This window comes from Chamaea fasciata, unplaced genomic scaffold (assembly GCF_029207755.1).
Source record: "Chamaea fasciata isolate MVZ Bird 193981 ecotype frontalis unplaced genomic scaffold, bChaFas1.0.hap1 SCAF_1, whole genome shotgun sequence".
NCBI classification, from domain to species: Eukaryota; Metazoa; Chordata; class Aves; order Passeriformes; family Sylviidae; genus Chamaea; species Chamaea fasciata.
The window spans coordinates 122,705,625-122,733,591 of record NW_027094086.1 but is presented as its reverse complement, the minus strand read 5'-3'; the positions used below and the strand labels follow the sequence as shown (position 1 = coordinate 122,733,591).

The 27,967-nt window shown below is 39.3% G+C and overlaps 1 protein-coding gene across 5 annotated transcripts; it reads right to left on the bottom strand.

Annotated features, from left to right (window-relative positions):
* Nucleotides 1-7,390: 7,390 nt before the first annotated feature.
* Nucleotides 7,391-27,174, bottom strand: TMEM196 (transmembrane protein 196). Of its 5 annotated transcripts, none has more exons than XM_066196127.1 (5): nucleotides 26,815-27,174; nucleotides 14,864-14,920; nucleotides 12,790-13,044; nucleotides 10,837-10,910; nucleotides 7,391-8,549 (listed from the first exon to the last, which is right to left on the bottom strand). In XM_066196127.1, the coding sequence occupies exons 1-5, from the start codon at nucleotides 26,977-26,979 to the stop codon at nucleotides 8,543-8,545; spliced, it is 558 nt and encodes a 185-aa protein (XP_066052224.1). In that variant the 5' UTR covers nucleotides 26,980-27,174; the 3' UTR covers nucleotides 7,391-8,542. The 5 variants fall into 5 exon arrangements, with proteins under 5 accessions (XP_066052224.1, XP_066052232.1, XP_066052241.1 ...); XM_066196135.1 differs by having other exon boundaries at nucleotides 26,821-27,174; XM_066196144.1 differs by having other exon boundaries at nucleotides 7,392-8,549; nucleotides 26,833-27,171.
* Between the last annotated feature and the right edge of the window lie 793 nt (nucleotides 27,175-27,967).

Sequence of the window (27,967 nt, the reverse complement as noted above, 5' to 3'; positions counted from 1 at the left end):
TCACATCCACCCTCCCTCCCTGTAAAAATACCAAGATTTCAGAACTCATGGTAATAGTAAAAAACCTGAAACCTACCAATCAACCAAAAACCACCACCACCTCCCCCTGTCCCCCAGAAAACCTCCTGCCCCCAAACCACAACCGGCCAATAACAAAACAAAACCCCAAAACAACAAACAAAGCAAAACAAAACACGAGTGTCAGGGACTCTTCCATGAGAAACAATTTTAATGTTCCCTACACTGGTGAAAAAAAGGGAAAAAAATATAAATGAGGTGTGGACAAAGTCCTGCTCTCATATCACATTGTCTTTTCCCTTACCCAGGTCACTTGAAGAGCATAAGAAATTGCTCTTCTTAGGCAGTGATGGAGGTAAGAAGCCCCAACACCCAAACCCGAGAGAAACTGCAACAAAACGACACCAAAATTCAGGGCCTGCCGGTGGCTGTCCTAGTCAGTCATTCCCAGAGCAGTGCTTCTTTTCATGCTCCTCTGTGCAGTAAATCATTCTTGCTTTGTTCTGGCAGAAGAGGGCATCCCAGTGTAACCTTAGGCAGGACAGTGGACGCTGCTGAGAAATCAGAATGGGAGATTTTGTGCTTTCAGGATGAGCAAAATAGTCTTCTGCTGTCCAGATGTGTTCAGGCGGTAGGACCTTGAAGTCCTCTTGAGGGAGCCTGAGTTTTTAAGTGCCCAGTTCTTTAACAGGTTGCTGATTTGTGGTAAAAATTTTGAGCTCTGGATTAGGAGAAATGTTTCCTCTGGAGAGCCAAAGCTCACCCCTTTCTCCATAACTGGCCAGATATCTAAATAAACTTTGGATTCCACTCTGAGAGCAAGGCACATAAGATATCGGGCTTGCAAGGCCTTGTTTGCAGGTGCCCAAAGCTGGTAAGTATCAGAATCTAATGCCTTTTAATGCTGGACTCACCACTAGGATTTAACATTACACAGTCCTTAATTGTTCTTATTGTCAATTTGAGTCCCATGTTCACCATTTCCATTGGAGGATTTCTAAGAAAATGCAGACCTGTTGTCAAACTGAAGTTCACTAGCACAGCCAGGCTCCAGTGGAACTCCAGAGAAGTGGTGTGAGGACCTCGTGTGCCTTGCAGTGCTCCCAGCTTCAGCTTGGCTGGATGAGCCAGGTGTGGTGGGTGCCCTCCAGGGCAGCACGGTGGTGGCAGCCAGGCTGGCCAGCTGGAGGCAGCTACGAACTATGGAGGCCATATGGTCCAGCACACTTAAACCCATGTGAGGCCTGTTCCTAATCTCTTGCTGATGAGCTACCCAAAAAGTTAAGTAATCTGTCTAAACCTTGTACTGAACTCTTTCTCAGTAAGTGGTGTCTCTTCTGCAGTGACCCCCAGTGCGAACAGTGGGGCAGTTGATGTGGCACTTGAGGCTGTCATTTTGAAAAATACACTGGTTTGGGTTCTTTTTAATCTTGTTTTCATTTTTATTCGGTTTTCTTTCTGTGCCTCAGAACGGAAGGCAAGATGCCTACATTAGTGTTGCAAATCTTTGGACCATCTCTGCAGATACTTGCAGTCAGGAGAAACTGAACAGGTCTCCCTGGCAGCCCCCTCACTGCTGGGCTGTGTGCATCCCAGCAAAAGGGGCAACTTGGGGTGTCTTTGTTTTCTTCACTTTTTGCTAATTTTCAACCAGCAGAATGGTGAAAAAAGGTCTGTAATTTTTCATCACAACTGCATTCCAATGAACCTCTGGGTTTTTCTAACAGACAGTATAATTTTCCTGGCATGTCACTGCTAGTTCATAGTTTTTATTTATTTATTTACCCTTACTAGATATTTTAATTATGTTGGATGAGATGTCTCGTGCAGGTTTATACACTGAGAATAATTAAACTTTTTAGTTGTCACACTCTTTCGGTAGGAAATAATACGTATGTTTATATGGAAAAGGATTTATAGTTCTTAGATTTATAAAGAAAACCTGAGTCTGCCAAGTTACGAAATTTTATAAATTTTATTTGCAAATAAATGTTCTACTTAAGTGTTCTTAAGACATCGGTATAAACATTGGAAATATAAATGCCAAAGATATGAGTGTCATCAAAGAAGGAGATTTTAAATTAAATTCTTAGTTCCCAAGAAAATGTATTGTTTTGACAGAATGTCCTCTCTTTGCCAGTAAGCTGGGGGGCATCTGTAATGTTTCCTTTCCTTGATAGAACCAAAATATATCTTGGAAGTCCCCAGAATGTACATTTACTTGAAATCAAAAGTAAATACTTCCAAACAAACCTGCAGTGTTCAAACATGAACCTTTTTTGTGGGGGTTAAGAGCAGTGTATTTGAGGAAACCATTAAAAGGAGTCATCTTAAAGTCTTGCAGGTATTGCAGACTATAAATGTAGGTGTTGTGAGGGGGAAGGATGGTGCAGTCTATCTTGTAGGAGTGTGCAGGCAAAGCAACTGTGATTGCACTGACTGATGGAAATCGGCACTTTTCACTATTGAGTGCTAATGGAAAAGTGGGGAGAAAAGAGCAAAAATCCCTTTGTTTGTCCCTTTCCTTTTTTTTATCCTTCAGTAGATCTGTACTTATAAAGTTCATTTGTTCTGATTGATCGTTTCTGTGCCTGCACATCCACTACTATTTTTGCAGTGTTCAGGGCAATGCAGGTTGAGGCCCTAGTTCTCACACTGACACCACTACAAAAATAGGTACTAATCATTGGACTTGTCTGAGTGTTAGTCCGCCATTACAAAAGAATCCTTGTCTGAAACACTTGTCCAGGTTTAACTTTAAACATTAATCTTAGTCCAATTACTCTCAGTGGAAGCAGTTTCTTAAGCTTATCTTTAAATATAGTCCTCAAAAGAGACATTAATTTAGCATTTGAGAAGCTGGACCCCAAGGTACATGAGCACACTACCTTTTTTTAAATAAAGCATGAGCATTTACTTTCAAATATTCGTCAATATTTTTTTTTTTTTTCTGTTTGGGTGATTTTCAAACCAAGTATTGAATATAATACTATAGGGCAAGTGTATGACATAAAAGAATAAACTGAACACATAAAATTTGTTGCAATGAAAAGCTTAAAGCTATACTGAGCAAAACAACATTAGCAGGATTTTTTTGTTTGTTTTGGTTTTGGATTTGGTTTGGTTTTTTATTTTGGGTGTTGTGTTTTGGGGGTTTTTTTTGTCTGCAATTAAAGGTATGATGTGTCACTACATCATTAAACACTTTTAAGCCCTTTTTCTCAGAGGTTTTTTTTTCAAATTTTCCAGTCTTGCAACAGAGAGGCAACTGGCTCCTTTGTGCCTACACCATCTCATCACTGCAGCCATAGAATTACCACAGAGTTAAGACTGTTGCAACATTTTCTTGAAAGACAAATTACGACAAATTAATATTTATATATCCTTGAAGCTGTTTTGTTGGATGCTTATTCTGGCTCCATTACTTGCCAAGAGACTGTTGTGACTCAAGTACATAGCACAGACTCTGAAAAAGCTAACGTGTATCCTAAGAGGGGGAATAAAGGTCATTCCCTCTTGAGCAAACCATTCAGCATAAGGGAAACATCTTTCTTTTGACAGATGGGAATGCAATCCCTGCGCAGTCTTTCAGCTTTGTTTGACAGCTGGCTTTGGAAGTCAGTGAGAGCAGAGGTCTGTCTGTGCTGAGCTAGGTGTGGGTTTGAAGTGGTTTAGGTGTGTCTGTGTGACACAGTGCATTCCTGTGCATGACCTGCAGCGTGCAGGAGCAGTGCATTTGTGTGTGTGTGTGTGTGCTTCTGTGTTCATGTTTGTCAGTCCCACCTCCCAGCCTGGCCGAGGAGCTCAGGTCAGGGGTGCCTCAGTAATTCAGCTTCATCATGACTTGCTCTGCGTCTGGGTTCTGCAGAATTTCTCATGGCACAGTGTAAACATTTTAATCTCCTAAGTATATGCGAATCAGTGTTAAACTTGCCAGCCTGCAACAAATTCACACAAGAGATCTGTCTATCCATTGATGGAAATCAGGGAAGGAGACAGATTCTAAAATATAAAATAATTCCTTATTTTCGTTACTCCTATGGGTAAAATAGCCTGTTTGTCTGACAAGAAACTGAGGAGAGAAAGCTAAGACAGTATGAAATTTTATTAAATTTTAATATCCTTGTAGGATCAAGACTATTTTTGTTGATTCTCTGGCAGAAGTCGGTGTGTTTATGCTGTGTCTTCAGTGTTTCTTTGACTGCTTTGATGAGAGGTGGCAAGAGAGACCCTGGTGCAGCACTCTGAACTTTTTGCACCAAATCAAAGCTGCTTCTTTCTGTAGCAGAACAACACTTTCATAGCCAAACAAGTCTTTCAGGCACAGACCTTCTGCTTAAATTCCAGCTACTGATTAAGCTCATCCAGTTCCCTTTTATTCCTTCAGAGCACCAAGCTGCATTCTCATAATTTTATAATTAGTTGTAAAAAGGCCTTTTTGAACAAGCTTCCCAAGGTCATTTAGAGCTCCTCAGGCTGATGATACTAAATTAGGATGGGTTTAACATCTTTACTCAAATCAAATTATATTTTACCAAAAATATTTTGCTATTTTTTTTTTCCTTTTTCTGCCCCCTGGCAACTCTGAGTCTGTCTGGTTAGCCCTTGTAGAAGTTCTAAAAATATTCCTCAAAATCTGTCTCCAGATGCATGTACAACAGCTTTGGTTGTACAGGGTGGTTGTTTATGTTGGAGGTTTACAGTGAAGCTAAAGATGTCACTTCAATACAGAAAAGGAAAGCTAGGTAGAACCATTGTAGGCAGGAAGATTATGCAGTAATATTTGCAATGATATGGTAGTCTAATACCAGCCTGCTTTTAGATATTTCTAATAATTTAATTATAAAAGGCTCCTTTTAACTCTTTAACCTGCCTGGGAAGTGGGATCTGAAAGGATTAAAAATGGCTTAAACAGTGAGACTCTCTTTTCACTCTGTCTTTAAAATCACACTGTCAGGGAAAGTTTTGATATAAGCATGACTATTTGTGATTATGGCTTAATGTATACCAAATTCCTATTGAATGTGGCCTGCTTCACTGTTCTTCACACCTCTCCAGACCACCTGAAGGGAAATTCATATGTCTTAATACAACAAATATATATTGAAGATTGTGCAAGACAGAGATTTAAAGTATATTACATGCACTTTTCTGCACAGTTTGCAATAAGCACTGCTGATTGTTGTAAATTCAAAACATGTGTGTTTCTCATCAGCTGAGGTTCAATGAAATGCAAAGTATAGCGTAAAATATAGCCTAAGGTATTATACATAGAGGACTTGCCAGCTAAGTCCTCTGCACAAAGTTCAATAATTAAGTTCCTTCAGGAAGAGTGTTGCTTAACCTAGTAAATAACAGGTGAATATCTCAGAGAGACCCTAAGCCTGCATCTGATTTTACAGCAGGATGAATCAGACAATTGTGTCAACAGCAATATATGTTTCATCCTGTTTAGATTGAAAAGGACTTGGATGCCCAGCCTTCAAGCTATTGGTGTAGTTACACTGGCTGGTCACATTATGAAAAGTGAAACTTTCGTTTTTTCATGCAGTTGGATAAGTGGAATGAATGTCCTTTTATCTGTACCAGTAATGAAAACATACAGAGAATGTTTCCATTACAGTTGAATTCTGTATGCAATTATGGGTCAAAACCATTAAACAAAGTGAAACTTTCCCCAGAATTCCCCTACCACATACACATATTGTGGTAATTTACTCTGAATTTAAGAATTCTGATCCTCTTTTTATGTCTCAAGGAGGAGCACTCTTTGTCACATTTGTTCCCAAATCTTTCAAATTCCAGATTTGCATTCTCAAGGCCTTTATTTGTGTAGGGACCAGCCAGTTTTTCCACATTCTGCAGGCTTGGCACCAAAAGAAGGAAAAAACCCTATGAATTGAATTTGGGTCCCAGATCTCTTTTCTCTCCTTCCAGCACCTTTGTGAGTGCAGCAGAAATGGTGTGTTGGTATTTCATCATTTACAGCAGGGCTTTAAACATTATGAGCTTAGAGAATATATCCTCCTTTCCTCTCCAAAGTGGCTGTTGTACTGCACTACTGTGTAGGATATAGAAGAATCACCTCTCTCCCTGCACTACTCCATACTCTCACTAACATGCCAGGAAATTAGGTGTTTGTGATAAATAACTGGGTGGTGTTATGGTCACTACTTTCATGTCATTCCTGAGCAGATTCTGATCTGCAACTCCAAACTGCTCCAGAATCTAAAGCTACCATTCCTAATCCTGAGATGTCACAAGAGACCCTGGTGAACTGTGACACTACAGTTGTGCTATGGAGCTAGTGATGAATCTCAGCCAGGTAGTTCCAAGACGGATTTTTGAGTAATTTTTAAGTTTACTCTTGATTTTTTTCAATAAGGTCCTTTTACATTTTTTTGTTGTTTTTGTTATTGTTTTGGGTGTGGTTTTTGTTTCTTTTTTTTTCTTTTTTCTTTTTTTTTCTTTTTTTTCTTAGGCAAGGATTGTTAAAGAACCACCTTCCCAGGTTGTATGCTCAATGTGCATTTTCAACATATAGGAATCCCTGCACCCATTTATACCATGGTCCTGCCTTGGCAGGTTGTGTCTGGAACTCCCATACTGGGCACGTACTGGGGACAGATTTATCTCATGCTTCCTGCTGCAAAGGAAGAGGAGTATCCAACTGAAGGGGCAATGGCACCCATAAAGAGCACAAACAATTGGTAATGTAGTGAAGGAGACAGTTTAAAAACTAAGAGTACCTGGAAAGGGGAGCATCTCTTTCAGCAGAGATACTTTAACATCTAGTTATTTTGCTATGACAATATCTGTATTCTTTATGAACCCAAACAGTCTCATTAGCAATTTCCAAGGTATGTAATAAACACTAGTATATCAGAGCCTCTGAGAAAATTCAAAAGCTCTTTGGGACAGTAAGTAAGTGAAGAGAAGCCTTATAAGGTGGACCATTTTTTGACTCATAAGCTTAGGCATCCAGCTAATTAGCTTGCAGTTTAAGTGAGAGACTTAAATTGCAGTGAAGATGTTCCCCATGTTGTAATTAGATGGGAAAATCCCTTATGGACTTAAAAAAATCCTAAGATAGTCAATTTAAAGATTGACTAAAGATATTTTATGACATATAGATTCACAAAACAATTTAATGTAATTTGTAGAGGTTTTTATGGCATGCTTTGAACATGAATAGGGTTCTATTCATACCTGTTCTATTCATACCTATTCATACCCTGGGAACATGGGTATGAATCACCAAATGTTGCCAGTCATCAGTGATGCTCACTTCTGAAATTCATTTTGCTGTGCTGAGCAATATTGCAAAGTCATAGACTCACTATGTAACATATGAGTGATTTTATATGAATGTTTAATATTATGCTGTAAATGTTCTGTTACAGATGATAGCCTCCATTTTTCATGGCTGTACAAACCACTAGGTTCTACAATAAAGGTTGGGGTCACTTAAAGCTGCATCCTTGCTGCTTTAATGTACCCCAAATGTTATTGTTGGTGTGCAGAATTGCCAGTAACTTCTGACCTTGACCATGACTCTGTTCAGCCTTCATTTTTCTCCTTTCTGAGCTTGCTTCACTCTTTTAGAAGCCTTTCAATATATTGCACTAAACAGCAAGCATGACGGTTCAGCTTTGCAAGATCTTTCCAACAAGAAAAAGACCCAAAAGATCTCTCTAAAATCTCTGGTTTGGATTTCATTTTATTTGTCATCTTTTATGAACAAATTACGAAATATACCTCATTCACAAATTGGAAATATTTACAATTTCTTTACAACAAGGCATTATTGAGGTTTTGATTTATGGCATTCTTAGAGCATTCTGTCTTTCAAAACAAAGACATTGGCATTGTTTTCAGCACACTGTTCATTTACACTCTGGATGTGAAATGGGAGCTTTTTAGAAGAAGAGTTTGCACTCTCTTTTGATCTGATCTACTGGGAAATCTGAGGCAGGATGCATTCAGAATGTGAGGAGAGGGACTGTGCAGATGTGTTGCTGTGCCATGCCATGATCTGAAGCCATCATAATACACCAGATGCTGCTAAGTGGAGAGGAGAAAAAGATTCCCCTGAGCCATTCTTCCTCTGCCTTCTTCTTTGAGTGGGCTAAATGCAGTTCAGTTTATTTTTCTTCTGACTTTTGAGTCTTCATGAGAATAAGAGTCTTGCGAAGTTTATTTCAAATACTATCACAATTCAGAAAGATTATTCAGACAAAAAACTGAAAGAGTAGCCAGGAAGTGAATAAATATTGTATATCCTCAAAATGTTTAGGAGACAAATTTTGAACATGGTTCTGAAAGGGAATTGCAACTGTGCTGGTCTGCAGTTGTGACATTTGAGCCATAAAAGCTAAGATAGTTTTATTTTCTTAATTTCTTGGAGTCTATTTTTTCCTGAAGAAAATTCTAAAACCACTTCCTTCCATGGAACTTCTAAAAATTTCTTAATATACACTTCCATTATAAATCAGATGTGGGCCACCATTGCTTAGGTTGTCTGTCATTTCCTGGAACAAGAATAGAAAACATTAATTAAAATTAGAATTATTGTAAGGTCTTCAAAATTCAGTTATCTAAGGTTGTGATGAAATTTGAACAAATTCAGAATTTCAAACATTCAGAAACACTTTACATTTTTATTTATCTTAATAAACCTCACTATTTTAAAAAATCAGATTTTTCCTGCATAAATTAGGTACATTTGAAAGCTGATAGACTCATTGATAGTGATTGAGTTGGACATTACACTCAGACCACATATACAGCATTGATGGCATCTTTGCAAGGTTGTGATGTTGTCCTTTGAAATTGCATCAACTCAAGTTTGTGCGCTGATCTACAAAAGAATAAAATGGTAGTTAAGTCTCTGTTTCCATTCAAACCTCTGTCTGTGCTGACATGCTACAAACAGATGCCATTCAATGCTTCATGAAATAGACATTTGGGAAGTAGATTTAGATCCAAACAGGATCTAAGGGTTCTAACTGCTCGTTTTCCCTTGGGATGGTACTTATTTTAGTTTTCCCTTAATATGGCAGTCTACAATTTTCAGCAGTTTGGGGATTGCTTCTCCAGTGGTAGGTGAGTCATCTCAGAGTGAGCTGACCGGCTCGTGAGTCAGAATCCTAAAGCACTGAAACCAAGATTTGCTGGGAGATAGATTTTCTAATTCTCAAATTGAAATACAAACAATACCCCCTTAGCAGCTGCCTAAGCATAGAGATGGCTACATTAATTTAACAGTTCCCTGATCTTCAAGGCTGCAAAGTCAAAGTGAGTTTATGGTCAGAATTACTTTATTCTGAGCAATCCCAGGCCTGTTTCGTACCAGACTGAATCTGGATGCAGAAATAAGTGATCTGCTGCTTATGTCCAATGACAGGGAACATTCAGCTATGGCAAGAGGAATGGGTACAGGTAAAAATGCAGCTTGGGTTATTTCTAAAATTCAGGTAGATGAGGTAGAGGTGCCAGTGTTGGACTAGTTCTAAAATAGTTGCATGGTGACCAGAGGCTCTTCTCTGCATGGAAAGATTAAATTCACCTTTTCTTCCTCCTAGGTACACTTGGAGAAAATGTGGAATGAAAGGGATTTTTTTTTGTCCCACTTCCTGTGGAAGCTTCTGTAAAAAAAGTGAAGCAACATTCTTTGGGCTAGACAGAGAGAGAAAGACAGACAAAAGAGCCCAACTCTATAGCATAGTAGCCAAGATTCGTGGTAAAGAGAAAAAAAATTATACAATCTGGTCTTTATTACTAGTCTTACTCTGTCTCTCTCTTCTTTTAATCCACACTATTTGGCAAGCAGAGACCAGAATTCAGAGTAACGTGAAGTTAAAAAGCACTAATGCCTCCTTTCTCAGGTGTTACCAGCTACATTTTAAAGCAAATCACAGGACTTAATTGTTCCCTTCACAGTTTTTGAAAGAAGGGATGTTCTATTCTTCTCTATAATGTGAGCTTAGGCTCATCAGACCAAGTAGCCTTGCCAATTAATACTCCTGAATCAAGAATTAGTTTCAGAGAAAATCAGGTGTTAAACTAATTTTGAGTATTTTCTACCACCCAAGTCTCCATTTGCAGATGATGGTGTTCAATATTTTGGTATTGTGCTTTACTCTCCTCACATATTGAAGAGGAACATGCATGGCTAACACTTGACAATGGATCCCAGTTTGGGGGTTGTCTGGCACTATAATTTTCTTATTTGTGGGTGGGTAAAGCCTTTGTTGGATCTACACTGAAAATACCTGTCAGCTGGGAAAGAGACAAAGAATACCAAAACCATTTAATAGTAAGTATCAGTCAGCCATAATTTGATAGTAAATATTTGTCAGAAGGGTACTTATGAGTTTCCTGTTGTCAGCTTCATCACCTGAATCGTCTGCAGACATCAGCTATTAGAATATCACCATTGTTTCAGAAAGTATCAAACCCCATTTATTTTACCCCGAAATTTCTACTTAAAAAAAAAAAGTTAATTTATAAAAAGTTGCTGAATTCAGGGAATGAAGGAGCACACAGATTAGAAGCAGAGTGATTCAATGGTGGCTACATCCAAATAAGAGTATTTGGATGCCTGTAACTAGGGTGAATATTTTAAATACTCAACTTACTTCCAGATTGCAGCGTTCACCACGTAGAGTTATGTCACTACCTGGAAGCACCATTCCTGCCTCAGAGTGACATCACAGCATCAGCCAACTTTGATTAGCTGAAACTATGACTTCCTCATAGAGGTGGCCCTTCCTGAAGTGACATAACAACATGGTCGCTCCCTAGTGTTCAGCGTACCTTGGAGGTAACTCTGGTGTCGGGGGAATCACCGGACAGCTGGGCAGGTCGGTTATTTCAATACCCCTCAATCTCTAATATAAATATAACAATTATACAATAAATATAGCACAAACAAATGCACATGCAGTACATGTCTACATTACTGTATATCAGTATAAATATACAATACAGACATATATAAAACACTTCTAAGCTATTTTCTAAATTAGGGTCTAATTTAATGTAAGTTTTTATGTAGACTTCATTATCTTTTAGGGGCATGCCATGAGCTAGTGTACTCAATCCTGCCATCAGCAGTCTATGGGTCCAAGTCCCAAGTCAGGCCATGTGTACATGCATACTTGTCTCTACAGCTGACATGCAGGAAGTCTGCCATCAGTGGGGCACATCCCAGATCTTCTGAGTGTGTGCAACAGGATTGCTCTGCACGTGCATCATGGCCCTTCACCTGAGAAAAGTGGACACCTGGCAGTCCGTGCTGTTAAGTGTCAAAAAGCTCAGTATGTTAATAGGCCAGGAAGGTAGGCAGTGAACTACTGTTACACATGGTCATTCTCATCCCAAATTGATAGGGTTGGCGGCTTTTTTATTTTGAAAGGGTTATTTTCTTTCCAAGCTGTTTCTTCCTTTCCCTCTCTTCTCCCATCTTTGTTCTTGTTGAGGCAAGAGTCTCTCTGAAAGTCAATATCTAGCCTTCCATCAGCAAGACCATCATATTTGCCAAATAGCTCATCAGAATTCTTCTTCATTTTAAAATGAGATAGAGAAATTTATCTCATCTATTGATTTTATCACCTTGCTTTATGTTACTGTTGTAACCTCTACTATTTAACTTTTTAAAATGTGTTTAAAACATATTTTTAAAATGTTTCAAACATCCTCTTTTAAAAATACATTTCAAACATCATCTAAGATTAATTCAGTTTATATTTTCTACTTGCAGTCTCATCTCAGTTAAGAAACCAAAGAATAGTGACAAGTCATTTTTAACTGCTGCATCATGTTTTTTCAAGGAATCTGAAAACAATTCTACAGTCTGAGCAAACTAATCCTTACTGCTCTTCAGATGTTTCAGTAGACAACAGACTCTTGAACTTAACAGTAATGCAAACTTGCATTTGGAGGTTTAGGTGGGCAGTCCACTTGACTTTTTTCCTTTTTTCTGCTCATTTCTCAAATGAAAGGCATTGGACAGATACTAAGTCCAAATGCAAAGCACAGGGTTACAGTGAACACTTAACTTCTCAAATATTACTCAGATCTGTTAAGTCAAGGAGGTGATTTGAAGAATTCCATTCCATTAATTGTTTTGATCCTATGTGCTCAGCTTTGGGAGCTTCAGTTTCAGCACCTAATTATGTTCCTATACACCTTGGTAGGCTTCCTGTTAATACAGAAAGAAGTAAGTGCTCAGTGCTGCAAATGGGACCAGTTTCATTTAGGTGTCTAAATATGCCCTTAAATGCTTAGGTTAAATCACCTACATTTGTGAACTCTGGCTTTTTTGTTTAAATAACCTAATTTATAAGCTGTGTTCTTGGGAGAGGAAGAAATTGATTAAATCCTGGAAGCATGCAATGATGTGGTTACAGAAAGCTTTCTGTGCTTGTTTTACAGTACAATACATGATAATTCATATTAATAAGGCTTCCAGTTATTTCAGAAGTGCTATATTTAGCAGCAAAGCCCCTGAATAGCTGTACAATGGAATTATGCTGAAAATGGATGTACTTCATTGAAATGGATGTACTGCAAATATACAGTACCTAAAAATAGCTCCATTTAATGCAACATAATAAAGCTTACACAGAATGGCAGCATTTCATTTTCCAGAAGCTCTGTCTCATATAAAACTGAAAACTGAATACATCTCTTGCCAATTGTAAACATTAACACATACAGTAACATTTCCGGAGAAGCAGAACAAATAAGGGAGGACACACAACTCACTTTTTCTGCCATTTCATGGGAGTGATGCAATGAATGTTCCCTTTCTGAGAACATTCGCCTTTGTTCATAGCTGGCTAGCCGACAAGTGAGCCATGAAGAAAGGGTGCAACCACCAATTCCAATGCATGCAAGAGACATGGAGGCAAGATGCAAAGAATAGAGAGCTGATGACTTCTTTGTCAGAGCACGAAGAAATTGAAAATTTAAGATTCCTCCTATTAGTCCACAGATGCAACAGGCAGAAAAAAGTATCATCTGTCAGGAGAGACAAGAGAGGTTATGTCACAGTAATATTTTTCAGAGATTAATTAATGCATATAAAATATGAGATAACCATAGTTCAATTCTTTGATAGTACCATTGAGGGCAAAACACTGCACAGACACTTGTTTTTAACTCTCTTAAGTCCCACATTGCTCCAAGGGAATACATTACCTTCTGGTATACGAGAGTAAAGATTGATGTTGCGGGTAAAAAAAGTTGTGTAAAATGAGTAGGTAAAGTTAAAATCTATTCAATGGAAGGACTGCTAGAACACAAAAGTGATTTCCAACTGTTCATGCAAAACGGTAACATGACAGAATGTGTTGTAATTTTCCATTGTGCAGTTTATCACCCTGCCTCAGGAGTGAATGCCTCATGTATTTGTAGTGAACCTCTCTTACTTTGTGTGCATTCTGATTGGGTCTCCTGCTCAATTATAATTTATTCAGTCAGATAGCAGTTGGAGGCTTTCTGCAGCTTTTGCGGGGTCTTTGAAAGTGTTCAAGGTGAATGAGTGGGTCAAAGAAGTAAAACAAACAACAAAGAAATCTGTGATGCTGCTTTACAGAAGATCAGTTTGGTGACTTTATGGTTGGTTGGTTTGTTGATTGGTTGGTTTGGTTGATTTTAACTTGGCTAAAATGTTCCCAGGAATTTTAGAAAGCTATGAAATAGGCTTCAATCAATGAGACATTTTTAAAGACCTCCTATTGCTTTTAATCACAAAGATGTTATGCTGATTCAGGATGTGTATTAACCTCAAATGATTCAGGAGCGAAAGACCTTATGGAGACAGTGTTAAATGATTGTCTTACTCACTTCCCTTGATATTGCTGACCTGTCAGATGATGATCTAGACGGGCCTTTAATGTTTCTTGATATGGCTTTGTATATGTACTTATCTACTGTGGTAGCAAAAATTTATGGAGCCTTACAGGCTACTTCTCTACACAGCTGGGATGAGAATTTCATCAGGAATGTGGCATTGAGGATGTATATTGCAGTCCACTGGCAAGTGACTATTTCATAAGACCTCCGGAACAGCTTTTGAAAACGGGTTATGGTACAAATGTTTTAAGAAATGGGACTGTCATTTTAGCAGAGTTTAGGATAACTCATTGATATTAAAAAAGAATTGGGGAGAACTTTTGATTCCCATCACATTTATGCTTGTTTTATGTGACTTCCCTCTGTATGTGGCAGAATAATCAAGCTGACAGAAAATTAGAACTGGCATTATCACTTAAAATAAGATCACGTCTTTAATATAGAGTTCTGCTGTGACTTGTTGAGTAACAACACCATTTTGCTGCAGTCAGAAAATGACTGTACCCAAAGAGACATCTTCCATCACTTTAAAACCTACAGACACATTTCAGATTGCTAAAAACACTTGCTAAACGCTTAACAGCTATGATATCTAGAAACAAACTTAGTCAGCAGCCTTATTGAGATGGAAAGCCAGTCTTGGTTTTTGAAGGAGAGAAGATGCAGTCTAGTGACGTTATTGAGGAACATTTATTGACTTGACATAAATCTGTGTCAAGTGATTTCCTATCAAAGCTTATCCAGATACAGATAAATAGGGAGGTATGGCTTAAATAGCATGACCTAGATAGGCCATTTCAGAACTGCCTTGGTTTTTATGACTTTCCAAAGTGCTGATGGCTTTTTTTAGATTGCTGACTTGTAATTTGTCTAATTGTTTATCAAAACTCCTTGGATGCAGAAAGCCCCCAGTAAAGAGTTCAAATTAGATAAGTAAGCCTTTCAAATACTTATGTGTTATGGATACAGTGGAAAAACTTACAACAAGTCCAGATTTTTTTTTGGCGCACAATATTCCACATACGCCGCAAAGCAGGAACTGCAAAAAACAAGAAACCAAACATTATTTCGTCATTTAAGGTATGAAGTTCAAATCCCATTGTGTTGCTGTGGTGGCAACCACAGTTTAGGCAATGGTTACAGTTGTCAGCATTTTTGTCACAAACCTTATGTTTCAGGAAGTTGTAACTCAACCGTAAACACGCTTATTGGATAAGAAACTGGAATGAGAAGTCCGAGTGACCATGATAACTCATGAGAAAAGAAAGAAAACCTAAATTTTAAGCTGCTTGGGTAAACAAGTTGGAAAAAAAATCCCCACTGTTGCAAGCATAAAAATGCCTTTTTGCTGCTTTCTTTTTCTCTCAGAAAAGTCGAGCAAGCTACTAGTCAGTGATTCAAATCATCTACTTCTAAGCATAGCACAGGGACTTAATGCCCTGATCCTACCATCTGAACCACTGAAGGATCACATATGGATCGTTGTCTTCAAGGCAGTAGAACTCTGGGCAAGAATATAATTCAGTCATGTCTGTGGGTGCAGGTGTAAATATGAGTACATCTGTTGGTGTGACTACTCTGGTCATGCAGAAGGATCTGTTTCAGACTCTTGATAGCCCAATTCACAAGAGAGAGCATGAAGGTATCTGTACTTTTTTTTTTTTAATGACATTCCCTCACACAAACTGATCTGCTAATTGTAGCATCAAGCATTAGGCAAAAATTAATTACAGAAACCAGAAAAGTGCCAACCAGCTTATAAAAATAGAAGATAATGCTTAATAGTGACGTCTGTCAAAGACCAGTGATGTCCTCTGATGTCTTTTCCTGCTACAGAAAAGTTTAATGAGGAAAACAGTGAATAGTTCCCAGGGAAGCAGTCATGGTAGGAACTACAGTAGTTGTATGAAAGCAATAGGGCCTTCTCCAGCAATACTGTCAAAAGATTTCCTTGATACCTCATAAACTCCTTAACCAAGAAATCTGTGCTACTTATTTTCAATAAATCTAACCCTACTCCCCCATTGGGAAGTAATTTTATAGTTTTAAAATTGATTTTTCCACACTATTTTTGCATGGAGATGGTATTTCTAGCAAAAGGCTCTGCTTGACCCTGATTTAGAATCAAATCATAAAAAAGACCTGGCTGTTACATAAGAAATTAAAACAAACAAACAAACAAACAAACAACAACAACAACAAAAAAAAACCCCAAAAACCCAAAAAAACCCCAAACAAACCAAAACCCTAAGAGTTTCTATACAGCATTCAGGGTCTATGTAATATATTGCAGGTACTTCTTACTTACACTCTAAAATTTTGCAACTTCACTATTTCAGTTGAGGAGTTGCTTTAACTCATAGTTTATCTCCTTCTAACTAAAGTAGTTCATGTGTATAGCTAAGTATAAGCCTTGAGGTATCTTTTTATTTTGAGTAAAAAGATCCATGAAAACAGTTCCCCATAATGAATGTGGATAAATTTTGTATATTATTTACCTTTACACTAAGCATGGGATGTGACTTTAATACCAAACTGATTATAGAGAGGGCTGGGTCATGTGGACCATGGTGCCGAATGGCTCAGGACATACCAGAACACACAACTGGTAATTGCTGCTAGAACCCACTGACTGGAATAACAATAAAACAAAACAAATCACCAAGGGCAATGCTTCCTCTGCACCTTTCCCACAGGCAAAGAAGATTTCAGCTCATCACATCTGCTTTGTAAGTGTTTACTCAGGCTTTCTGTGACGTTTTGGGGTTTCACTCCCAGTCCTGCCATTGTAGACTGCCTTCAACTGAAGGCATGCTTCAGATTTTCACACGTTGTGTTTTGTATTTCTCAAAATGCAGAAACCTCAAATGAAATTTGTTGAAGACATCTTTGTAATTAAGTTCTATTCAGTCAGACTTGATAAAGTGGATTACTAATATATTTTCTCTCTGTAGTGATTGAATAGGAATGAAAGGAAACTTTTGCGTATACAAAAATGAATTAAGAGTCAGAAAATATAATCATAGATAGTTTTAACTTGTTAACTAGTTTAAAAAACTGTGGGTTTGATAATTTACCTTCAAAGCTGAAAGTGTGTAAGAGAAGGTAACTGTGGGTTTGATAATTTACCTTCAAAGCTGAAAGTGTGTAAGAGAAGGTAACCCATTTTTTCAGGAATGCTTTAATTCTGTTCCACTTTGAGTCAATGAAGCTAATCTATGAGCCCTAAGGTACAAGGTTCTCAAAGCAAGGGGTGAATATCCCATTTAAAGAATCTGACTACCTAGAGTAAAGATCTGGATGCAGTAGTTAAATATACATTAAGTTTGCTAATGATACTAGACTAGGAGATACCATGGACTCTGTTAAGTGTAGAGAGGCCTTACAGAGAGATGTGAATAGACCTGAGAGCTGGGCAATCACCAACCACATGAAATTTAACAAGAGCAAGTGCTGGATTCTGCACCTAGGACAATGTAATCCTGGTTATACATAAATTTTGGGGGTCAAGAGATTGGAAAGCAGCCACAGGGAAAGAGATCTGAGTGTCTGGCTTGATGACAAATTGAATGTGAGTCAGCAGTGCCCTGGTAGCAAAAAAGACCAACCATGCCCTGGGGTACATCAAGAACAGCATCAGCATCTGGTCAAGGGAAGTGATTGTCCTGCTCTATTCTACTCTGGTGCAGCTCCTTCTTGAGCATTGGGTGCTGAGTTGGATGCCTCAGTGTCAGAAGAGCATCAAACTATTAGAGTGTGTCCAGAGGAGGATGGCCAAGATGGTGAAAGGCCTCAAGGGAAATACTTACGATGTGCACATGAGGTCACTTGGTTTGATCAGACTGAAGAAGAGAAGGCTGAGGGGTGACCTCTACATGGCCTACACCTTTCTCAAGGCAGACAGTAGAGGGAGAGGTGCTGATCTTCCCTCTGTGATGATCAATGATAGGGCACAAGGAAATGGAGTGAAGTTTCATCAGAGGAAGGTTCTTCTCTGAGGGGGTGATCAGTCACTGGAACGAGCTCCCCAGGAGAGGGATCATGGCACTAAGTCTGTCAGAGGTCAAGGAGCACTCTGGATGCTGCTATTAGTCATATGATTTAGTGTTAGGTAGTCCTGCAAGGAGCATGGAATTGGACTTGGTCTTTATGGATCCCTTACAACTTAAGAAATTCTACGATTTTATGATAATATTGCATTGTGTCATGCATACTCTGTATGTATTTTCTCTTCACATCTAGCATATTTGTACATATAGGCAAGGAATAACAAGTTCCATAGTTAAAGAGCTAAAAAGAGTTCTTTGTATTCTAACTCAGAGGAATTGGATATTCATGCTTCCTCCACATCCTTTTGTTCAATCTTGAGGTCATGCCGAAGTTTTATACTCTGTATGGCTATGAGATAAACAAGTTGTGAAACCAAATGCACTCAAGTGCCTGATTATGTTAAAAACCTTGGAAGAAAGGATTTGTGCAGTAGCAAAGGATTAATGTTACTTAGGTTGGGGGTTTTTTAAGATGACAGTGTATTGCATTCATAGAGAAAAGGCTTGCCCAAAACCCAGTATGGATATTTATTTATGTCAGCAGGCATTTTGGAATTAAAACCAATGGATGACCTTGAGCCACAGAGCCAGGCAATTATACCTCATGTAAAGCTTTGAAACTTAGGAACCAAGTTTACCACTCTCTTCTAAGGCTGATTCACTGGAAACAGTGGAAACCCTCTGTATCAAGAGTACTAGTAATACCCATGGCTGAGAAACACTGCTCATGCAGTTTCTTTAGCCAAGCTTTTCAATGTGGAGGCATCTAGAAAGGTTAGGAATTCAGTGGGATATTTTGTGATTGACTCTGTTCTCTGCTTTTTGATAGCATAGAGACTTAAGACTTTTTTTTTTTTTTTTGGTGGTGATGCTATAGGAATTTTCTGTAAAATTTTTGATGTCTCAGTATTGTGATCAGTAGTAGTGAAAAGTGGATGGGAGAAACTACACTAGCTCTTCGTAGCTGAAAAAGCATGCAGTAAAAATCAGATTGAAAGTGTCTTTTACTTAGAATCTTCTATTTTATAATGCTGCCAACTGGAATACAGCCATCAGGGGCTCTGTTGTCTTGACACACTCTCTCTCCCTGTTCTTGGCTATCTTGAAAGACTTCATGTCAATATATCATAACAGTAAAACTTGGTTTGTACCTGTTGAGCTACTCTGGACTACAGTTTACCCTTTACTAACTGTAAATGGTCATGGTGAGACTTGCTCCTTTCTACTTGATCATTGACTGTCCTTAATCAATTTTTACCAGCCAATCTCATGGACTCTTTAAATGTAGTTATATTTTTAAATCATGTATTTTCTAACTATGTAACCTAACTTACCTGAGGTAACTTTGGCAAACAGACTTATACTCAAAATACAGTAAATCAGGAGTGGAAAAAAAATATATCAGTGAAGATAAGCTTCTTGTAAAGAATGCTCAGTTGTTGAAGTGTTCTCAACTCATGCAGAGAATAAGGCTAAAACATTTCATTAAGGATAAGCTAAGCTAATAAGCCCTACAAAATACCCTGGAAGCCAGAGAGGGAACTTCAGCTGGAACTTTTTTAAACAGATATCTCATCGTTGGACTTTCATTTTAATTATTATTCATAAAAAAAAACCAAAACAAAAACAAACAAACAAAAAAACCCTCATAAAATGCTAGAAGACTTAAAGGCTCACTTAAAAACCTACATAGATCGCAAATTACACCCAGACCCTATTGATTATAGGGTTACTTTTGGCTGCAGACTTACTCATACCTCCCATACATACATGATGTTTTGTGTCAAGACTATCAGAGAAGTCATGTATTGAAATTGTTGGTGCAAGTTCAGAGAAAGGCCAGGAGGTTGGTAAGAGGGCAGGACCACCTCCCCTAAGAAGGTAGGTGGAGAGGGTTTGGGCTGTTCAGCCTGGAAGAAGAGAAGGTTCAGAGATTCACAGATTGACAGAATATTCTGAGTTGGAAGAGACCCACAAGGATCATTGGGTTTGAGTGGAGACCTCATAGCAACCTTCCAATATCTGGGAAGCTGGAGAGGGACTCTTCATCAGGAACTGGAGTTTCAGAACAAGGAGTAAAGAGGTAACTGGAAGAGGGAAAATTTAGACTAGATATCAGGAAGAGATTCATTACTGGGAAGGTGATGAGGCACTGGAACACGTTGCCCAGAGAGGCTGTGGATGACCAAACCCTGGCAATGTTCAAGGCCAGGTTATACAAGGCCTTAAGCAACCTGGTCTAGTATGAGGTGTTCCTGCCCATGGCAGAGACAGTTGGGACTAGATGATCTTTAAAGTCCCTTCCAATCCTTATTGTATGATTCTGTGATTCTATGAGTTTTTGAGAATGTATCATCAAGTAATAGACAGGGGCATAACCCCTCTTGGGTGAATGCTAAAAAGTCCAAAGAACGATACTACAAAGCACAAAAACTACTTAGAGATTAAGTGCCTCAGTCCCACTTTCAGTGATGATTCACCATGGACCCACCAAAGTCAGAGTCAGTCTGATAGCACCAGTGTGATTGCAAGGTGATACAGTAGTGTCTGTCTGCAGAGTTTTCATCATTCACACTGCAGCTGTACCTGCTAATGTTCCATATGCATATTGGAAAATGTCTCTTTTTGTCTGTTGAACATTAGAAAAGAACCCCAAAGACCTCCCAGGAAAGAGGAATGTTTCAGACTGCTTTAATTTACTTTATATTAAATATTGCCTTGAAACAAAACCTCAGATTCAAAACCCCAAAAACTTTGGTAAGAAGGCTAAAATCTCAATTTATATTCAAGTTCTGTGGTTTGGATCCATCCTATTTCATATTTTCTGGAACGAAAGACTTGGCTTCTTTCACTTCCTTCTGGAAAATGGCTACTTTGTTCCTGGTAGTCTGAAAAAAAGATTCATTTTTAGTTAATCTGCAGGAAGCCAAAGACTTGTTTCTTTCCACCAAGCAGAAGAAAAGGAACTATTTTTATTTTACATCTTGACGCTAAGAAACCTTTCTGTCTCATGTTTTGAAAAGGCAAACTCAATGGTGAGTGTAATTCCCTTGAAAAAATGAAAACTGCACATAGAAAAATTTCCTGGACACAGACTGAACAAAATAGTAGAGAAAACCTGTTGAATATAAGGACAGCTTGATTCCTAGTCATTGTTCATGACAAAAAAAAGACTGCTAAACTGTATACACTGCATTGAAAGTCCTTTATGGGTCATTCATATGTATCTGATGAAAGAGAGGAAGGGAAATTATTCCAAAATGAAAACTGCAAGTTTATCTACCTATTCAAATGATACTATACTTGGAAGACTAAACCATCAAGACAGAAATAACAGCTTCACTTTTATCCACCCTTGTCAGGTAGTAAACTAGAAAATTCTGTGTTTTACACTAAGGCTGCATAAGCATGTGACTTCCAGGAAAATAACCAGGAATTGGAAACTAGTAATGTAATGTACAGAAAGATTCTATTTAATAATGTTGTTTCAACTCCATCCAAGTGAGAAAAAAGCTGAAATCCCTAATGGGTGAACTAACCAGAAGAGCTATCTCTAATTGTAACTCTTATTCAAAGCAGTATTTCAGAACAAGGATTAAATTTTCTCAGTGCAGACATAAAGGGCACAGAATCTACTCATGAAAACAAAGACATCAAACTAAATAAAAATTGAAACAGGCAAAAAGATCAAGCCTAAGTACTAGGTTTGCCTATTACCTCCACAGAGAAACAATAATCTTTTGCAAAAGGGGGATGGAAACTTCTAATGATGTTGTTGTCCTAGGCAAGTGATTGTGGGAACAGGAATGCCTAGCTGGCTGAAACGCATCCAGACACAGAACCAGAAGCAACAGCATTGCCAAAACCCAACCTTGTATCCCACCAAATCTGTCATGCTGAGAGGGGAGGCTCTATTATAATTGAGTCATTGTGTTAAATTGTGTCTAATCTGAGCCAATACCTTGTCTGGCAGTGTGCGATTGGCTCTTATCAGATCAGGTGCTGCTCCACTTCCCACTGATTCAAGCCATATGCAAGCAGTTTAAATTCCATCCCAGGCCCTGTCATTAGTGTTTCCACTCATCTGGTTATAGACCTACAGAGATTCTTTAAAAATGGGAAATGTTTTTTAGAAACAATCAAGGAAATTAGGAAGTGTGTTTCTGAATCTGAAAATTTACCTGATGTCAGTGATTCAAAAAACCGCCATCCATCTCTAAAAATACTTAAATTCTCAGAACAAAATAATAATGTTTACTTTTTGTTTGTTTAGAGACTATCAGAATAACAAATAAAAATAATGCCTTTTTTTTATTTTTGTATGAAGTATTTGGTTTAGAGTGTGACTGCTTATATCTCAAAAAAGTAATAAATGAAAGATTATTCCCTGCAGGTGAACTAAAGTCTTATCGTAGTAAAACATTTAAGCATATGTTTAAGTCAGTCTACATTCAACAGTTCCTCTAAATACAACTCAGTAACTAGATGGACCATCTTCCAGGTTAGTTTGTTCCTCTGGAATCTCCAAATGACAAAGAAAACCTACTGAAAGACCTCAGCTGAATTCATTGAATTATCCTGGCTCCAGGCAAGGCAAGGAGCTTCCACCCTTGGTATGCCCTTTCTCATCTATAGGGTAAAGAACTCTTTCCAGTTTCTACTGAACTCACTGAAAGTCCTGTGATTCATTTCATCACGAGCGGGAGCCAGACAGAAATATGGTCAGTTTGATGAAAATGCAATGCATATGTTAAAATAAAGTAGGATCACATCTGCATTTTGTCTGCATGCTAAACAATGATATGACTTTTTAGTGCTGTTTTTGAAAAAAATAAAATAGTTTGACTGTTCTTTCCAAAGGAAACTTGGCAACAGTAAAATCTAGATGTAAAATTTAGTGGTTTATAATTGAAGGCCACCAGCATTGATTTAACAGTCTGACAAAGGTTTTCTTGCTCTGGGAAAGTCCATACAGACTGACAGTTTTCTTTTCCTTCAAATCTTGGATTAAAAAAAAAAAGTAATTTAAATCAAATATTTCAAGTGCCAACTTGGAACAAATTTCTGTCGCCAACTGCAGATTTTTAATGGGCAGGCAGACTTCCACTGTGATAAACTCACAAATCATGGAAACAATAATTCTGCCTCTATCTAAAGACAGGCAAACAGACCAACACATAGAAAGTGCATATCTCTCAAATACATTCAGGTATCTGCCTTTATAAAGGAAGAAATGATTACTCTTGAGGGGCATAGCCATAAGTGAATCATCGGGCATCTCTCTCCCATATGAAGATAGATGGCATATTTATCTAAAGATGTGGCTTTTGTCTCTCATTCTTTCTCTCTCTGTGAGAGAGACTCATTTACAGCAAGGATTTATTCACCACTGCAGTATAAATGAGGATTAGAGCCATACACGTGTGTGTGTGTGAATATCTATTCACTACTCACAGTGATCATGATGAAACCACTATGTTCTAAATATAGATGGGGAAGTGTGTGACCATTAAAAAAAAATTAATCTGGGAATACTTTTTGGTTGATTATTTTCTGACTTTTGTTGTTTGTGCAAAAGCCTTTGCTATGGATGATGTCATTCTTACTATGTTATTGTTCGTGGTTTAGCGTTCTCATTGGCTGAATTATTCTACAGTACCTCATATAACTGAATTGGAATGGTGGATTTCAGAAACATCCCTCAGTTTCTGGGAAACAAAGAAATCTGGGAGACGCTGATTACAGCCGGTAGAGTAGTTTATCCCAATACAAACATAACAAACAGAAAGAAAATTCAGAAATCAACAACATGTGAACTTTAGGGTATTTGTGACTGTTTTTATTGTGGGTTTGTTTTTGTTTTGGCTTTTTTTTTTTTTTTTTTTTTTTTTTTCAATTTAACAGCCATGGCCTATTTTAAAAAGAACAGATTGGTGATGATGTAAACTGGATAGTTGTCTCCACATGCTCCAGATAATATGAGAAGACAGTCACACCTTCACTTGTATTCTTATGGCTACTTTTTAAACAACTCATACTATCTTAATCCAATTCAACTCTGAGTACAACAGATTTGAAACAACTTTTTTTTTTTCCATTTTTATGTATTTTTTGATACAGACATTGCCTCGGCTTTCCATTTTTTCATTCTGGTGTAGTCTACTTTCCCTGGCTTGCTTATGCATAATTCAGGGCATGCAATGATCAGGGTACTTCAGCCCATGCTTAACTTCACTTGTATCCATAATGCTATGGATGGAATTCAAATGTTAAAATTAGGTGTGTTAGTAAATCATCTGTCTGAACGGAGGCAGTGAACAATAAGAACAACTTTTTAATAGAAAAGCTATTGTTCATCAAGTGCAAAGCATCGTAGGGAGGCTTGAAGTATAGAAGATGGAATGTGCATGATTTTTAAGATGCCCAAATTTTAGGAATTCAGGTTAAGGTTTCCATGGTGATGCTATCTTCATCTACTTCCTTATGAACTTGGGTCTCTGCTGAGTTCCACCCACATAAAAGGATAGAACAGGGTCAAAGGTTTTCTATGCATTTCCAAGTAAATTGCAAAAGGAGGAATGACACTGTTTAACTTAAGTGTTTTGTATCTTAACATGTCAAAGAATTATTTTTCTTTAATGTTCATTTCTTTTCCTTACTGTTCACATCTCAAAGGAAAACCCTGATACAAGAGTGTGAATTGGAAAAAAATAACATATTTTGTGCAAGACATATCATTTAAAACAGGCAACACAAGCTCAGTGTAAGCTACAGTGAGCAGAAAGGAGGCTTATGTCACTTCTGCAGCAGGACAGTCCTGAGGATTGTTTGAACAAACCTTTGTCCATTTGTTTTAATTTGAAACTAGTTACCCATTGCCCTGGAGAACAGTAAATCTCTGGCACCTTTCTTGGCCTGCCTGCCTCACCTGCTAGTCCCCTAGTCAGAAGAATGCAACCCAACAGTTTGAACTGCTGAAGTAGTACAAAAAGAGTGGTATAATTGGGACAATTGAAACCACAGATCATTAGTTCAAGGAAAAGTAAGTCACGCTTTAGAAACATGTCACCCCACTCTGCACGTCACTTTGATTTTTTCATTTCCTCTGCTACATAAAACATAAGCTTCTTGCTTCCACTTTGCATTTTCTTTGAGGCCTCTCTCTGCCTATTCAGCCTGCAGTTTTTGCTCAGTTCCCAGCACTTGATGTCAGCCTCTGCTGGCTCTGGTTGTGGGCATCCTTTGCCCACTTGTTACACTTGCAAACAAGTCCCTTTGGGTTACCTTCCATGCCTCTGCACTCACATATGAGAATAATTTCTTATAAACATTTGCAAAACCCCTTTACTGTTCTCTGTCTTATTCCTCTCTAAAACTCTACCAATGAACAGTTCTAAATCAGCCAGATTGTTGGTGTGTTAATGCAACCACCTGTCATACCACTCAGTTTTGTTTTTTTTCTTCATACTCACACCCTTTTACACTGTATCTGTCTCTTACTACGATTATAATGTCCTTGGAAGCCAACATCTAATATAACAGAATCTTAATCTATGCCTAGTACAAACTCTGGGGTACCAGCATAAAAATGAATGAGGCAGTTATGCAGGAAATGTGCATCGTCATGAAATGATATCAGCTGTGAAAGCATTGTCACAAAATGCAATCACTGCATAAAATACCGATCCCACTAACTGATCGAAGCTCTTTGACCTCAGTGAAACACAGGAAATTGACCTTTGCCATTAAATCTTCAGATAGGCACATGGTTTTAAGTAATTTTTTTTGATCAGAAACCTGTCTTTTGGAAGTGATTTTGATAGTATCATTACCTGTCTGATCTAGCCTTCATTTTCATTTCTCACCTACCTGTTCTGCAGTGCAGAATTATCTGTGTGTTTATATACTGCCAAAAATATTTATCACTGTTGTCAATAATGAATAATTATTGACAGTGAGAATATTACATGAAGTGCTCTGTCTGAATGAATCTATAAATTAAAGGAGGTTACACTGGTGAATAATCAAGAGTGTTTTATCATGTTATCTGAAGCAAAACAAACAATCCTATTAGAAATACTGCTGTACAATAGAAGCTGGCCAAAACCAGCTTTGGACTTCAAAAATGCCCACTCATGTTTAGACTGAATATTCAACATTTTCTATTCTTCGCTTAATAAATATAAATAACCATTTGGAGGAAAATTTTCCCTAGAAACACGCATATCTCAAACTAAAAAAAATTAGAAAAATTTTTGGGGAGTGAGAAATGCTCTGTGATATGACCATGCTGCTTCTATTAACCCATTACTGGGTTTCCTTTTTTTAAAAAAAATTTTTTTTGTTCGTTTTACGAGAAGCTTAGAGTGCCCAGTACATGAGAACACCTTTATCCTCTTCCTTCCCAATGCCTCTTTCTATTTTTCCTCCAAAAGCTCAGGACTCAGCTGGCATTCCCTTGATATTAATTTAAAGCACCTTTTGACAGTCTCCTCATCATGGACAGGGCTGTTCATTTTAAAAAGCAAAACTCACAACCAATTTAAAGACCATAAGCTGTGGCCCGGGTGTCTCACGAAACGTCGGGCTTTCCCAGGTGTGAGAAGAGGTTCAGAGAAAGTTCAATTGCTCACAGCAATACCGAAAAACGGAAAGGAGCGAGAAAGAAGAGCTCTACCCCCGCCCAACACACACATCTGTCCCTGCCGTGCCTCCCCCTCGCCCCACAACTCTGCAGACCGTACCCCAAGCACATCGAAAATGGACCCGGCGCGGTCGGCGCAACATGCACTCGCGGGAGGGAAGGGAAGGGAAAAGGGGATGCCTTCGCACGGTCTGATCATCACCATAAAGAGTTAAAGAGAGAGTGAAATGGCTAACGTACACACACCCCGCTCCATACCGGAGAAGAGTCTCCCAGCTGAGGTTTTTGCTCTGTGAGGACCAGGCTGAAACTGACCGCCCCCACGGCCACGCTGGACACCCCTAACCCTATCTCCAGCACGGAGAGCACCAGGAGGCTCCCGATGATCTGGCTGCTGGTGCACATCCTCCCTCGGTCATCCTTCCTTCCCGATCAGCCGGGGAAACCGCGCATCCTTCTCCTCCTCCTCGGGCGCTCCCACGGCCCTAAGTCGCCCCCAAACTTTTCTTCCTTCGCCGGCAGCCGGGGCGGAGCGGCTCATCCGCGGCCGGCGGGCGCTACCGAGGGACGGCGGGGCGGCCCCGGCGCCGCCGGGCCCCGCGCAGGCAGCGCCGCGCCGGCCCCGAGCGCGGCCCCGGGCGCGGCCCCGGGCGCGGCCCCGGCGCGGCCTCGAGCGCGGCCCTGGCGCGGCGGAGCTCTCCAAGGTGCCGGGCCGGCGGTGGCTGCGCGGCTCCGCGCTCTTAAGGGCTGCGCCTCCGCCGGGAAAGTCGACCTTGTCCGCTTTCCTCCTGCGTTCTCATTGGAATGACCTCACCGGGATTTTTTTCCCCCCCTCCTTCTTGTTTCTCTCCCCCTTCTCTTCCAGGGCTGGGGGGCGGGGGGTAGAGGAGTGTGGCGAGCCCAGCCCGGCTATACTTATGTATGACTCCAAACCCAATGCACGGGCAAGGCGCACGGCAGCCCCGCCCCAGGGCCACAAGGCACGGCACCTTCCCCGGTCCTCCCCCGGCACGGCGCTCGCACACCTCCGCCGTCCCGCGCCGACCGGGCTGGCGGCGGGACGCGGGAGCCGATGCCAGCTGCAGTCAGACGCCTGAGATGTGACCCTTTTCGAAGTGGGGGGTCCGCAGGCCTCCCTCCTCCCAGGTGCTGCTGTCAAAATTCAGGAGGAAGCCCGTCTTCCTCTTGTATTAGTCTAAGGGCTGGGCTATGCTGTGTATCACCACTGCAAAACTCTGGTCTTCTGCAAAACCTACTGCCAAAAGAGGCGATTTCTGTAGCCATTCCTGTCACTCGCAGTGGCCAGAAGTGTATCAGTCGCAAAGCAAATAAGCAATAAAGCAAAATAGAGCAAGAGATTCAGGGCTGCTACTTGAGCCATGCTGGATTGCTT